Source organism: Rhinichthys klamathensis, unplaced genomic scaffold (genome assembly GCF_029890125.1).
Source record: "Rhinichthys klamathensis goyatoka isolate OS25496 unplaced genomic scaffold, OSU_Roscu_1.1 h1tg000988l_1, whole genome shotgun sequence".
Taxonomy (NCBI): domain Eukaryota; kingdom Metazoa; phylum Chordata; class Actinopteri; order Cypriniformes; family Leuciscidae; genus Rhinichthys; species Rhinichthys klamathensis.
The window spans coordinates 94,383-109,057 of NW_026607291.1; the positions used below are offsets into that span (position 1 = coordinate 94,383).

Genomic DNA, 14,675 nt, shown 5'->3' on the forward strand with positions numbered 1-14,675 from the left:
CATTTGATCTGATTCAGCAGTATTATAAAAGGTAAGCATTATGTAAATGCTTGGCTAAAGAGATGCGTCTTTAATCTAGTTTTAAACTGGGACAGCGAGTCAGAGCCTCGAACAATATCAGGAAGGCTATTCCAGAGTTTAGGAGCTAAATGTGAGAACGCCCTCCCTCCTTTAGTGGACTTAGATATCCTAGGAATGACTAGAAGCCTCGAATTTAGTGATCTTAAAGAACGCGATGGATTGTAGGGCGATAGAAGGTCCATTAAATACACAGGAGCTGCTAAACCATTTAGGGCTTTATAGGTCAGTAATAGTACTTTGTAATTGATACGGAACTTGATAGGTAACCAGTGTAGAGATGATAAAATTGGTGTTATATGATCATATTTTCTTGACCTAGTAAGAACTCTAGCGGCTGCATTTTGCACTAACTGTAGCTTGTTTATTGAGGATGCAGGACAACCGGCTAATAAAGCATTACAGTAATCTAGTCTCGAGGTCATGAATGCATGAACTAACTTTTCTGCATCGGAAACAGATAGCATGTTACGTAATTTAGCAATGTTTCTAAGATGGAAAAAGGCTGTTCTTGTAACATATGAAATATGATTTTCGAAAGACAAGTTGTGGTCTAGTATAACTCCCAGGTCTTTTACCGTAGAGGATAAAGTAACAGGACATCCTTCTATATTAAAGTTGTATTGTAAGTGGTTTTGTGGATAGTTTTTTGGACCAACAAGTAATACCTCCGTTTTATCTGGATTTAGTAGCAGGAAATTATGCGTCATCCAGCATTTTATATCTTTAAGACACTCTGTCAATTTTGATGAGTTAGTGTTTTCATCTGGCCGTGATGAGTGTCATCAGCATAACAGTGGAAATTAATTCCATGTTTTCTTATAATATTACCAAGTGGCAGCATATATATTGAGAATAGCAGAGGGCCTAACACCGATCCTTGCGGCACTCCATAGTCTACTGACGTTATCTTCGATTTTTCCCCATTTAAACAAACAAAATTGTAACGGTCTGATAAATACGATCTGAACCAGCTTAATGCCTGTCCCTGAACACCAGTGTAGATTTGTAGTCGATCCAAGAGTATTTTATGATCGATAGTGTCAAACGCAGCACTAAGATCGAGTAGAACTAATATTGAGATACAGCCTTGGTCAGAAGCTAAAAGTAAATCATTTGTAATTTTAACTAGCGCAGTTTCTGTGCTATGATGCGGTCTGAATCCTGACTGAAATTTTTCATATATCTCATTTTCTTGCATGAAAGAGCACAATTGAGCGGACACAGTCTTTTCTAGTATTTTAGACATAAATGGAAGATTTGAAATCGGTCTGTAATTTGCTAAGTTATTTGGATCTAATTGCAGTTTCTTAATGAGAGGTTTTATTACTGCCAGCTTGAATATTTTTGGAACATGACCTAAAGATAAAGACGAGTTAATAATATTAAGAAGAGGCTCTTCCACTACAGGTAACACTTCTTTCAGAAATTTAGTTGGTATTGGATCTAATAAACATGTTGTAGGTTTAGATGCAATGATAAGTTTATTTAGCTCTTCCTGTCCTATAGTTGTAAAGCGGTGTAGTTGTTCTTGAGGGGCGATAATTGAGGCTGAATCATAAGACACCATAGAGGATTGTAGATTTACAATTGTGTTTCGGATGCTTTCTATTTTCTCATTGAAGTAGTTCATAAAATCATTACAGCTATACTGTAACGGAATAATTTGCTCGGGTGATGTCTGTTTATTTGTTAGTCTAGCCACGGTGTTAAATAAAAACCTTGGATTATTTTGGTTATTTTCTATTAGTTTGCGGAGATGCTCTGCCCTGGCTGCTTTTAGAGCTTTTTTATAACATGACATACTGTCTTTCCACGCGATTCTAAAGACCTCTAAATTAGTTTGTTTCCATTTACGCTCTAGGTTACGAGTTTCTCTCTTGATAGCATGCGTAGCACTGTTGTACCATGGTGCTTTACTTTTCTCTCTAACCTTTTTTGATCTAATTGGTGCAACAATATCTAATGTACTAGAGAAAATGGTGCTCAAACTGCTAGTCATTTCCTCTAGTTCATCTGTTTGTTTGGGTTCTCTGAGCAGCTGAGATAGATCAGGTAAGCTATTTGAGAATCTATCTATAGTGGTCGGAAGGATTGTTCTGCCTGGTCTATAACGTGGCGCAACATGACAAATTTCAGCAGTGCGTATTATACAAGTTACCATGTGATGATCGGTGAGATCGTCACTTTGCGGTATAATATCTATATCGGTTAGATTGGTTCCATATGATATAATTAAATCTAGTGTATGATTTAGACGATGAGTGGGACCACTGACATTCTGCTTGACCCCAAAGGAGTTTAATAAATCTGTAAACGCAGTCCCTAACGCATCGTTTGTGTTATCTACGTGTATGTTAAAATCTCCAACAATTATTGCTTTATCGGCATTGACCAATAGATCTGAGAGAAAGTCTGCAAACTCTTTTAGGAAATCAGCATATGGTCCTGGAGGTCTATATACAGTAGCCAAGGCTAGAGATAATAGGGATTTATTTCTTACATCTAAGAGCGTAACGTTTAGCACAAGTACTTCAAACGAGTTAAACCTGTGACCTGTTTTCTGAGTAACATTAATAATATCTCTATAGATTGTTGCAACACCGCCGCCACGACCGATCAGACGGGGCTCATGCTTATAACAGTATCCTGGCGGGGTAGACTCATTTAGACCGAAATACTCGTTTGGTTTAAGCCAGGTTTCAGTAAGGCAAAGTACATCGAAGCTATTATCTGTGACCATTTCATTTACAATAACCGCCTTAGGTGTGAGCGATCTAATGTTTAGAAGACCTAGTTTTAGAAATTGTTTTTGTTCACTGATATTTAGATTTTCAGGTTTAATTACAATAAGATTTTTCCTAGATCCTACAGTGGATTTATTATTTGGCCTCACTAAACGAGGAATAGACACAGTTTCTATATAATGTTCTACACTACTTATATCAATTAAATTGGCACAGCAAAGACTGTGATTTGGAATTAGATTTTCTAGTCATACGGTGTGTAACGTCTTGGAGATGTTGTCCGACAGAACAGCCGCTCCGATTCTGCTGGGGTGCAGGCCATCAGCACGGTAGAGCCTAGGTCGCTCCCAGAACAGATTCCAATTATTTACAAAGAGCAGTTTTTGTTCATTACACAATGACATTAACCATTCATTTAGTGCAAATAATCTACTGAACCTTTCCTGTCCTTGTCGGTACGTGGGAAGCGGTCCAGACACGATGATCGTTGCCTCAGGCGCTGTGCTGCGTACCGTCTCGATCAGGCTCCTGTAGTCCTTCTTCAGAACCTCCGTCTGCCGCAGCCTGATGTCGTTTGTTCCAGCGTGAAGCACCACAGCTCCGACGCGCTCTTCACCGTTCAGGATCTCGGGAACCTGTGCGGCGACATCAAGAACACGAGCACCAGGAAGGCAGTGAGTGCGCACCTTACCCTTACCCGAGGTAGCACGGACATGACGGACCATGGAAGTGCCGATGATCACGGCGTCGTCGCGTTCCGACTCGCGAAGAGGGGAGAAGCGGTTCCGGGTGGAGATCTCGAAGACCGGGAGGGGCGGAGAGGTTCTTGCTCTGGTCCTGGCTCGTGTCTTCCGCTGTGGGATCACCCAGGGTCCATGGTGTTGGGTTGGTGCCGGAGTGAATGATGCCAGAGATGATCGCGTCCTCCTGGGCAGAGAAACGCACGGAGTAGACGAAGTCGGAGTCAAAAAGTTACTAACCACTGACTTGTGTGCATCGGCGCGTGACGTTTCAAGCGCTGATCGCCGATCCCGCAGCTCGGCTTGCCTCTCTAGCAGACCACGGATCTGTTTCTCCACCGAATCAAGCTCCAATCGTACCGAAATCAGTTCGAATGTGTCCTCACCTGCACTCAGAGGTAACGTTAGACACACATCTGATATGTTCGCCATAACAGATGAACAGTAGATTAGTAGTTATACTACCAATATCACTAGTAATTTAGGACTGAAATGCCGGATATAACCTGTATCCTTTCAGTGAAACGGGTGTAAAATCAGACGGTCAATAGGCGCGAGGCCACGCGTGAAATGCTAGCGGACTAAAGGCTAGTAGCCGAGATTCGCAAAGTTGGGTCTAAGTAGCGATATCAAAGCAATCCGATTGTTTTTTATAAGGAATAGTATCGAGGATAAGTTCCCATGATATAAAAATAGAAAGTGCTTGTTTATAAATGAGTGGTAAAGAAGAAAATCAAGGATTAATGAATTGATTCGACGGAGCTTTCAAACACAAACACCGACTGCTCGCGCATGCGCAAAAGAGTGTAAATATTAAATGGTATAAAATATTAAAAGGTCTGACCCTAGAGACACCAAGATTCCTGACTTGATTTTTAGTTGTTAGACCCCTAGCGTCAAGGTATGCATTCACCTTGAGAACTTCATCTTTGTTTCCAAACACAATGACTTCAGTTTTGTCTTTGTTTAGCTGAAGAAAGTTTTGGCACATCCAACTGTTTACTTCATCAATGCATTGGCACAGAGAGTCAATGGGGCTGTAGTCGTTAGCCGATAGGGCTAAGTAGAGCTGTGTGCCGTCTGCATAGCTGTGGCAAGCAATTTGGTTCTTTCTCATTATTTGGCTCATTGGGAGCATGTACAGGTTGAATAGGAGTGGTGCAAGAATTGAGCCTTGAGGGACTCTGCATGTCATGGATGTCCACTCAGACCTATGGTCTCCTATACTCACATAATAACCTCTCCCTTCTAAGTATGACCTGAACCATTTTAGGACTATCCCAGAGAGCCCCACCCAGTTTTCCAACTTGTCAAGAAGTATGTCGTGATCGACAGTGTCAAATGCATCACTGAAGTCGAGTAGTACCAGTACTGATAATTTGCCTGTATCAGTATTTAAGCGAATATCGTTTATTATCTTTATGAGTGCTGTCTCTGTGCCGTGATGCGTAAAGTACCGTTTTTGAAGAGTGCGCATGAGAACGAGCCTATGATTGAATTTGGAAATAAAGCTAAATAACTGAGTAAAATGAGAATTAGCCCTCAGATGCCATGTCCCTAATTTATAGCAAAACATCTAGCATTAATAAGATCTCCAACGGATCCATTAAAAGTAGTTATTACTCCACCACCAGCGTTACACTATTAACCAAAGTGGTTGAACAACAAATTTGCAACAAAACGGTTTCGGGAAACAGTCGTGACTAGCTAGTTGATTTCTTCAATGATGCATCGTACTATGGTAGTTAAGCAGCAAGTTATGTCGTTGTACTAGAAACTCACCCCTGGTTGGGCCACAGACATGAATGATTCCTCAAAACAGAGGGTGTGTTTGCAGCCGTTTTCTTATTGTTTTTCTTACATGTCTTCTTATATTCTCATCAATGTCTTATTATTCATTTTAGGCACCAAAAGCAGATGTTCTCCCATCTCTTTTCGGCCCCCGAGCATCGAGCCTAGTCGGCCTGGCTCGTCAAACCGCCCACTGTCTCGTGTCGCCCAGGAGATCAGGGAGGTCCAGACTGTGGAGCACCTCGATCTCCAGGACTCTGATGAGGATGAGGAGGATTGCCTGGCTCTGGCCTGCCTTGAAGAAGAGTTCAGAAATATGAGCACTACACCATTAGATCAGGGTGAGGAGACTTAGTGACTAAGACTTGTCTGGACTGCAGTTACTCAAATTAAGGATTTTGATTATTTACATTTTTTTTAACAATTATTAAAAAATTCAGTGTAATACCGTATAAATAAAGGACAAGAAGATATAAAAGATAGATCTGTAGCTGTGTAGTTAGTCTATAAAACGGCCTTTATAGCCATTAATAGCCATTATTGGGTGCAGATTATTAGAATAACACCTCCAGACATATGTTCAAATATAAGATTTTTCTTTTTTTATTGTTATATTGGAAACTGTCACTAATTGTTAAGGGCTTTCAAATGCTGCATTGTGCAAAAATAAAATGTTAAAAAATGTGTATATGAATTCTGAAACTTACTGCTGTTTGTTACTGAGTAAAAAACAAATTTATTTCTGATATGTACTCAAATCCATATCCTTTTCATAAGAACTGCAGTAAAATATGGTACAATATGGTAACACTTTATAATAACAACTATATCATTTTAAATATTATATACTGTACATAATAAAATACATTTTATATATACTATTAGATTTGTTTAATGTTTTTAAAGCTCACCAATGTTTTTAAGGCTTATGCTCACCAATTAAAAATACAGTACAGTAATATTGTGAAATATTGCAGTGTTTTTTTAATTTGAATGTATTTTAATGTGCCCCTATTATGGTTTTTCGAATATTCCCTCTCATGCTGTGTGTAATATAGCTGTTTGTGAATGTAAACGTTCTGCAAAGTTGTAACGTCGAAAGTGCACGAAAGATAAATAGTTATTGTCTCCCAAAAGAAAGAATTGACTCTGAACCGCCAGTACGAGTCGTTTTTCATTCGAATCCTACTGCCCGCGAACAAATTGACCAGCTCACAACAGGTCGTTTTACTGACAACTGCTTCTCAAATCTCAGAGTTCAATGCGGGATTCGCAAAACGCTTGCTCTAGAAAGATGGGTCAGTGCTTAGTTTATTTGGACTAGCTTGCTCATGTGATGCTAACCGGCTAACTCACGTTATTACTGTGAGTGTCTTACTGAAATACTTCTGCTAAGCAGCTGTGGGCCACTATTACCTAAAACTGTGTCTATTAATGCAGAATGTCTGTCATTCTTACTACTTTGAGTAAAGATAAAGGATGGAGCAAGATTTGTTTTACAAACGTTTGTTACATCAGTCATTCACATTAGTGCTCCGCAAACATATGCACCGTTATTTTTATAGTTCCTGCATGTACACTGCAATAAATTAGAAATATAAACATCAGTTTGTTGATGGACATACTCTTGTTAATGCTGATGGGAGGAATTACAGTTGCAACATCTCATAATGTACCTCAAACTGAGTAGGGTATCACTAAGAAATGTCCTGCTGAAGTCGTCCTTGCGATGGAGGTTCTGGTTGAATAACTAGTTCTTCCAATGTTTCATCATCGGACTCGCACTCTGATTGATATTGTAAAATTGGTGTCATTGTTACTGTCTTTACAGTTCAATCACTGAGCTTTAGGAAGTGTCCAGACAGAGCTGATGTTCAGTTATGGTAATGGCGTGTAGCTTCCGGCAGGCGCTGTGTGCGGTAGACCAATGACAACAGACTGGGCCGTCTGGCCAATCAGAGCAGAGTAGCTCTCGGAAAGGAGGGATTTAGAGAGACTGAATCATCCATCGAGTTGTTTGAGAATCATTGAAAAATGTGGTGATGTGCAATGTATATTATGAGAAAATTCATCCTGTTTTTTTACTTTTGATGTATGCAAACCTGTTGTTGAAACCTCCAAAACAGAATTAGGAGCCTTTAAAATAGCATAATAGGGGCACTTTAAAATGTAATTTATTCCTGTGATGGCAAAGCTGAATTTTCAGCATCATTACTCCAGTCTTCAGTTTGACATGATCCTTCAGAAATCATTCTAATATGCTGATCTTGGGTATGAAATATGAAACCATCTCGGGTTAGGACGGTAATCCTTGTTCCCTGAGAAGGTACAACACTTTGGGGAATGCCCCCAGTGAAGCGCGTCTGAAGTATGAATGAAAATAATCCAATCCAATCCAGTTCGCACTTACATAGATAGAATAAATGCGTATTTGGTGTGCTGTCCGAGGAGAGGGTTCCGGGTTAGGTATTCGGCCCGAACCCAGAGTACTCCCCCCGTATTCCTGGCTGTGAAAGAATAAGCCAAGAGTGAGGAGTCGGGGTGGTGGAGGGATGCTGAAACTATCAAGGAATGTTAGGTGAGTTGACAGAGTGAATATATATATACTTCCTCTCGTGCTGATGGGGTAGACATGGTAATTGTTTAATGACAAGTTGATTGGAATGATTGTTTGAACGTGTTCCTCCCGAACTTTGTTTATAAAACATCATTTGGTGCTGCAGCATGACGGCAGTGACGGCATACACGGAAGCTACAAAGGGACGCCGGCACACAACAGAGTTAGCTTCTGCGATGAAGCAAGTCGCTCAAAGGCAGGGGGAGGCATAGCGAAGGGACGCAGTGTCTCATTCCCTTCTCAGGGAACAAGGGTTACAGTCGTAACCCGAGACGTTCCCTTTCGAGGGAACTCGCACTGCGTCGATACGACACTTTGGGAAACGAGTACCCACTATGCCACAATGCCATGCCTCTGGTTGAATGAGCCTTCTCGGCCAAAGGTGAAGGCAAGCTGCGCACCTGATTCATCAGAATTAAATGCAGCCATAATAAACAGACAAGTGAAACATGGTCTGAATGGTAGGCTGAATTAAAATATTTAACTCAAAGTCAGATAATATTCCACCATTTTAATTCATCAGAATTGAATGCACCCATAAACACCAGACAAGTGAAACCCAGTCTGAATGATAGGCTGAATAAAAATATCTAACTCCTCAAAGCCGGATAATATTTATACTGTACACCGGTCTCGTGATCTACGTTGCCTCGACAACGCGAGATAAGAGCCATTCAAAATACATATCGGCTTTCTTCCCTCGAGAAGAAAGTCAATAGGCGCGAGGCTGAAACACCCGGAAGCGCACGTCTTTTTCTTTTGCTGTACGCTTCGAGATATTTCTCAATGAACACAGCCAGCACCCTCAAGAGCTGACTATGCATGCCTCGCATCCAAACAGTATCACACACCGATCACGTGTGTCACCTCCCGAAGTTTAACGGGGGCAGGAAGACACACGCTTTCAGCTGTGCTTATGGTAACAATTCAAGTTCCCACAGGACAAACAACATAAAATATGACAGACAGTTGTACACAGTGGCCGGCTGAAGAGCAAAAAGCGAACTCTGTTGTGTGCCGGCGTCCCTTTGTAGCTTCCGTCTATGCCATCACATGTTACGTCATGACGCAGCACCAATCAGGATTGGATTAGTTTCGTTCATACTTCAGACGCTCTACGCTGGGGGCATTCCCCAAAGTGTCGTATCGACGCAGTGCGAGTTCCCCTGAAAGGGAACAGTTGTGCTGCTTAATTTTTGTGGAAACTATGATACATTTTTTCAGGATTCTTTCATGAATATTAAGTTCAGCATTTATTTAAAATAAAATTATAATAGTAAAATTATTAATGACTTTACTGTCACTTTTGATTCATTTACTGCAAATATTGAATGTACATGCATCAGTAAGAATGTTTGTTAATAACTTTAATGAATGATTTATGAAAGGCCTTTTAATGTGTTACCTAAAACATTAATATGTTTTGATTTTTCCCTAGCACACACTTATGTGCCTAACCGCCTGTGTGTATGATGAGAGATTCAGAGATGCACGTGTCCCGCAAAACAGCACACACCATGCGCTGGGTACCTGCTACTGTGGCATCTCGCTCATTAGATCCCCATATTAGAGTCAGCTCATTAGTGTTCAGTCTGCACACTCATTAAAAAACCCTCTCTAGCCCAGCACATGCGTTCAGCCTTGATTAATTTGCTTATTTCAGCATTCATTCACATCCCGTAGGTGAACAGAGTCAGACACACTTATACGCTTACACTAACACAACTGCTGAGACCCACCGCAGAGGTGCACCTCTCATGCGCACACACATGAAAATCTAGCTAAATCTAGCCAGATTTCATCTTCTCTTCAAAGATTACTGCCGATATCTCTGCTATGTTTTTTTTCTCATTCGCTTTTAAAAGAGATTCAGCAATTTAGTAATGACATACAGATACCTTGAGTGGACATCTTTGTGTATTTTTCATAATGTTTTTATAACCATAATTCTTTTGGAAAGTTGTATTTTCTAAGTTGTTTCAGTTGGATGATTGGCAGCCAAATAAAAACATAACAAAATGTAATGGTAAAGCATAATGACGTGCACTACCATTGAAAAGTTTGGGGTCAGTAGGGTTTTTAAATGTTTTTGAAAGACGTTTCTTCTGTTCACCAAGGCTGCATTTATTTAATCAAAAATTCAGTGAAAACAGTAATATTATGAAATACTAATACAGTTAAAAACGGAAAAAAAAATTGAAATATAATTTTATTCCAGTGAAGAAGGCAAAGCTAAAAATCATTCAGAAATCACTCTAATATGCTGATTTGCTGATGTTGAAAATAGTTGCACTGCTTAATGTTTGTGGAAAGTGATACTTGTAACGATGCGGGAAGAATGAAGCGAGAAGTGAATCCAATTGCAAGCACATTTATTAACAAAAGAAACTCAGACCAGGAACACGGAAACAGCAACCATTACAACATTAAGAACTCACAAGGACTGAACTAAAACACAGGGCTTAAATACAGAGGACCGGGTGAGTGAAACAAGACACAGCTGGGCAATTAACTAAGAACACACAGGTGGAAAACATGAACACAAACGAGGAGCGGGAAAACTAGACAGGACTAAACCAAATACACAATAATGGGGGGAACACAAGACAGACAGGAACAAGACATGAACCCACACCGTGACAATACTTTTCTGTCAGGATTCTTTGATGAACAGAAAGTTAACAAAAAAACAACAACAACAACAACTGTTAAGTGTATGTATGTATGTTTGTTTAACAAGTGTATGTTAAAAGGTAGTCTACAATAAAACACCCTAAAATGTTTTCTTGGTAGGAATCTATGAGCAAGATTTACCAAATACCTCCCCCTCTATTGCCAACATCATCCATGTTCTTAAATATCAAGATTGCTACAAGCGTTTGTTTAAGCATTAGTTATAAACCATGACAGCTTGCTCTGAGCAATAATTTAAGATTTATTTGTGTGTTTGTTGCTGTAATGATGGTATAGATGGTACACATTGGTCCTCCAGCAGTGTTGCTTTACCTTTCCTGTTAACATTATGCGTGTAATGTAATATTAGCATGTCTAAAGGCTGTGGCATATTTTTGGAAAGTGTTTTGTATTTCCGCCATGGCTCAAGAATTGCCTGTAAAACGGCCTTATCTGTGAGCCTCGGTTGTGTATGTGTATTTGTGTACTTGTTTGTGCACGATTAGACAGACAAATCTCTGCTGGAGGCTGACTGCTGCTTTGCTTTTGTTGCGTAGTGTGCTGTATGGTGCTGTAACGGGATTATAAGGCCTACTGAACACAGAGTATTTGTGTGTGTGTGTGTACAGGGGTATAAACATCCCTTACATCAACGTACTTTCAGACTGGCCAGAGCTCTGTGCTCGACATGCACACTGCCACACAAAGTACACCTTTACTCTTACCTCTTATGTTCTCTCTTACTTTCTGTGAAAATTTGCACAAACAAGAACAGGAATATCTGTCACTCTTTCACTCATGTTTTTTTTCATGTCAGGGCAGCAAGAGCATGTGTGTGTGGGTGAATCTCTTGAAATCTGAAAATAAATGTCCTGGTTATTTCACTCCAAAATCCAAAAAGAAATTATATTTTGCATAAAGAAAGAACAGTTTGAAGCTGAAATGAAAAATTAGGATGCATTTGTTTTGCTTTAATGACAGCAACAATGGAGCTGACTTGAACAAAACCTGGTGATGACCATATTCTTCTCCAGCATGATTTGAGATGATCCAAAGAGAATTTTGTGCTTCAATGAAGATATGACCGTCAGTGCAGAGTCACATGATCAATGCCAGTAATTATTTGATTAGAGTGCAGAGACTAAAATATTTCTTTGCCCTTTCACATCATAAAGACCTGCCTATGCCTTGCCTCGTCGTCATCATCATCATCATCACGTGACAAAAACGTTCAATAAAACTGTATAACTCTATAAAATCTGTGTCCATGATTATTCGACTGTGAATCACATCTTTTCAGTCAATTCTCAGATGTTTGGACTTCACAAGAAAATTATAGATTCTGTAACAATTATGGGTGCAACTGTAAATATATTATATATTAAATTATAATACTATACTGTAAATAAATGATAAACTACATTTGTAGGTATCAGTGATATTTTAATATTATGTATAAACAATTATAGTGTTTATTAATATTTTGATTTAGCTTTTATTTAAATATTTTGAGTTCCCTTTCGGTCGGTCACTTTTGACTTTGTGTCAAAATACCGATCGCTCTCGAGAGCCCCGAACACCTCTGACCCATTCAGAAAAGGCAAACGGAATTGGCCACGCCCCCGGACATACGGGTATATAAGGCGAGCCGGCTGCACACACACTTAAGGTTTGTTCTTCGGAGCCTAAGCCAGAGTCTCTTGTTACTAAGAATAGCAATTTCCATTCACCACTATGAAAGAAGTGCTTGTTTCTGGAGCGGTATATGAGTATCTATGAGGCCCTGCCTCCTCAATCGTCATCAGTCACCGCCACAGCGGACCCAAGGAACAAGGAATGTTTTTCAACACATCGCTCACCACGAGCAGTGTTGTGGGTAACGCGTTATAAAGTAACGCGTTAGAGTACTCTAATTACCTTTTTCGTGATATGTGTAACTTAACGCGTTAGTTTTGTGCGTTACGTAATCAGTAACTTCGTTATTTTTTTTTAAAGTAATCCGTTATTTTAAGGAAAGGAAAATCCCGACTGCAGCCTGTTTTTTGTCTGACAGTAGTATGCCTAGGTCTACTGTGCCACCTGCGGATGTATCAGCGGAGCCGAAGCGCTGTAATCATAAAGTCAATGGCTGTGATACGTCTGTGCCCCCCCCCCCCCCCCCCTGTGTGTGTGTGTGTGTGTGTGTGTGTGTTTTTTTCGAACTCCCGGCAAGATGGCAGAGAGGACAGCGTTCGCAGGATGGAAGTACGCACATTATTTTCAATTTGTCAACGAAAAGGAAAAGAACATAACGGTAAAATGCACACTCTGCGTTGGTGAAAAGCTTCTGTCGACCGCCAAAAATTCTACCTCAAATTTAAAAAAACATCTCACATCCAAACACCAAACTAGCACTCTGGTAGCAAAGCCTGCTGAGGAAGACGACGGTGGTGCACCAGCTCCAAAGCAACAGCGTTTGAGTTTTAACTCCGCTAAAACAGTCCCCATCAGTGAAGTTCACAAACTTGTGGCCGGTTATGTAGTTGAGGAGATGCTTCCAATTAACACTGTGGAGTCTCCATCTTTCCGTAGATTAATCAGTAAAATCCCAACTACACGTAACACAGAGACCACAAAACATTTGCAAGCTATCTGGACAAATCCTACACAGACATGGAGAAAGAACTGAAAAAAACGTTTGAAGAACTGGAATTTGTTTCTACCACGGCAGATTTGTGGACAGCTAATAATAAGAGCTTCATGGGAATGACGGCACACTGGATACATCCATCCACTCTGAAGCGGGGGAAAGCTGCAATCGCATGTAGGCGGGTGAGAGGACGGCACACGCATGATGTAGTTGCAGGGGAGATCGAGCAAATTCATACGTCATATGGCCTTGGTGGGAAAGTGACAGCCACTGTAACTGACAATGGATCTAATTTTGTTAAGGCGTTCAAGGTGTTTCACAAAACAGCCTCGGACTCAGAGGAGGAGGAGGAGGAAGATCGGAGTGAAAGTGTCACTTTTGAGGATATAAACGATGTGCTGTCAAGCTCTGATGGTGATGGCATGATCAGTCTCCCTCCTCACCACAGATGCGCGTCTCATACGCTAAATCTGATATCCACCACTGACATAGAAAAATGGCTGTCTTCCAACAGTGACACAAGAGCAGTATACAGGAGTGTTATTGCTAAATGTTCGGCACTCTGGACCAAAGCAAGCAGATCAGCATATGCATCAGAAACTGTGGAAAAATTCAGCAGGAGAAAGCTGCTGGTTCCCACGACGACCAGATGGAACTCTTTTTATGAGGCTTTGTGCAGGGTCATGGACATCCCCATCACTGACCTGCACAACTTATGCACCCAGCTGGGCATCAGGTGCATTACTGACAGGGAGTACCAGTTTATTAAAGAGTACTGCATGATTCTCAAACCGCTGGCCATGGCCCTAGATATTCTTCAAGGGGAGGAAAACTGTTTTTATGGAACTATCCTGCCGACACTGGAGGCCCTGATGGCAAAAACGGTGGATTTAAAAGACAGTCTCTCCCGGATGACATCTGGCCTGCCTGATGTTATAGTTGAGGTAAAATTGTTTGTTCGTCTGTTTTTTGTATTTGCTCATATCTTACAAGCTTTACTAAAACATTGTTTCTAAGATTTACGCTGCATGTTTTAAACTAATTTCGATGTGCCTGCCTGTATCTTGCAGGCCATAAAGACACGCTTTGCATCCACGCTGGACAGCAAGGAGGCCCTGCTGGCTGCAGTGACCATTCCTAAATTCAAACTGCGCTGGATAAAAGATGAGACTAAAAAAGACGCCGCCAAGGTGCTGCTTGCTGCCGAGTGCCGTGCGCTGGAGCATCCGCTGCTTGAGGAACGGCCACCTGCACTCGTCAGCGGAGGAGACGCCGTCGAGACCGACTTTTTTTTATTTACAGAGGACAGACAGGTCTCAGAGACGTTGGACACTGAAATTGCTGAGTATTTTAAGTCAGGTGTCGAGATCGATATGTTGAACAAGTTCCCCAGGATCAAG

General features: G+C 40.8%; 1 protein-coding gene across 1 annotated transcript in view; it reads left to right on the top strand.

Moving 5' to 3' along the window:
* Positions 1-5,765, top strand: part of zbbx (zinc finger, B-box domain containing) — a 73,811-nt gene extending 68,046 nt beyond the window's left edge. Inside the window, exon 18 of the mRNA XM_056244480.1 lies at positions 5,470-5,765. Within this exon, the coding sequence (XP_056100455.1) occupies positions 5,470-5,711 (242 nt within the window). The 3' untranslated portion in view covers positions 5,712-5,765. The remainder of the gene's footprint in view (positions 1-5,469) is intronic.
* The last annotated feature ends 8,910 nt before the right edge of the window (positions 5,766-14,675 follow it).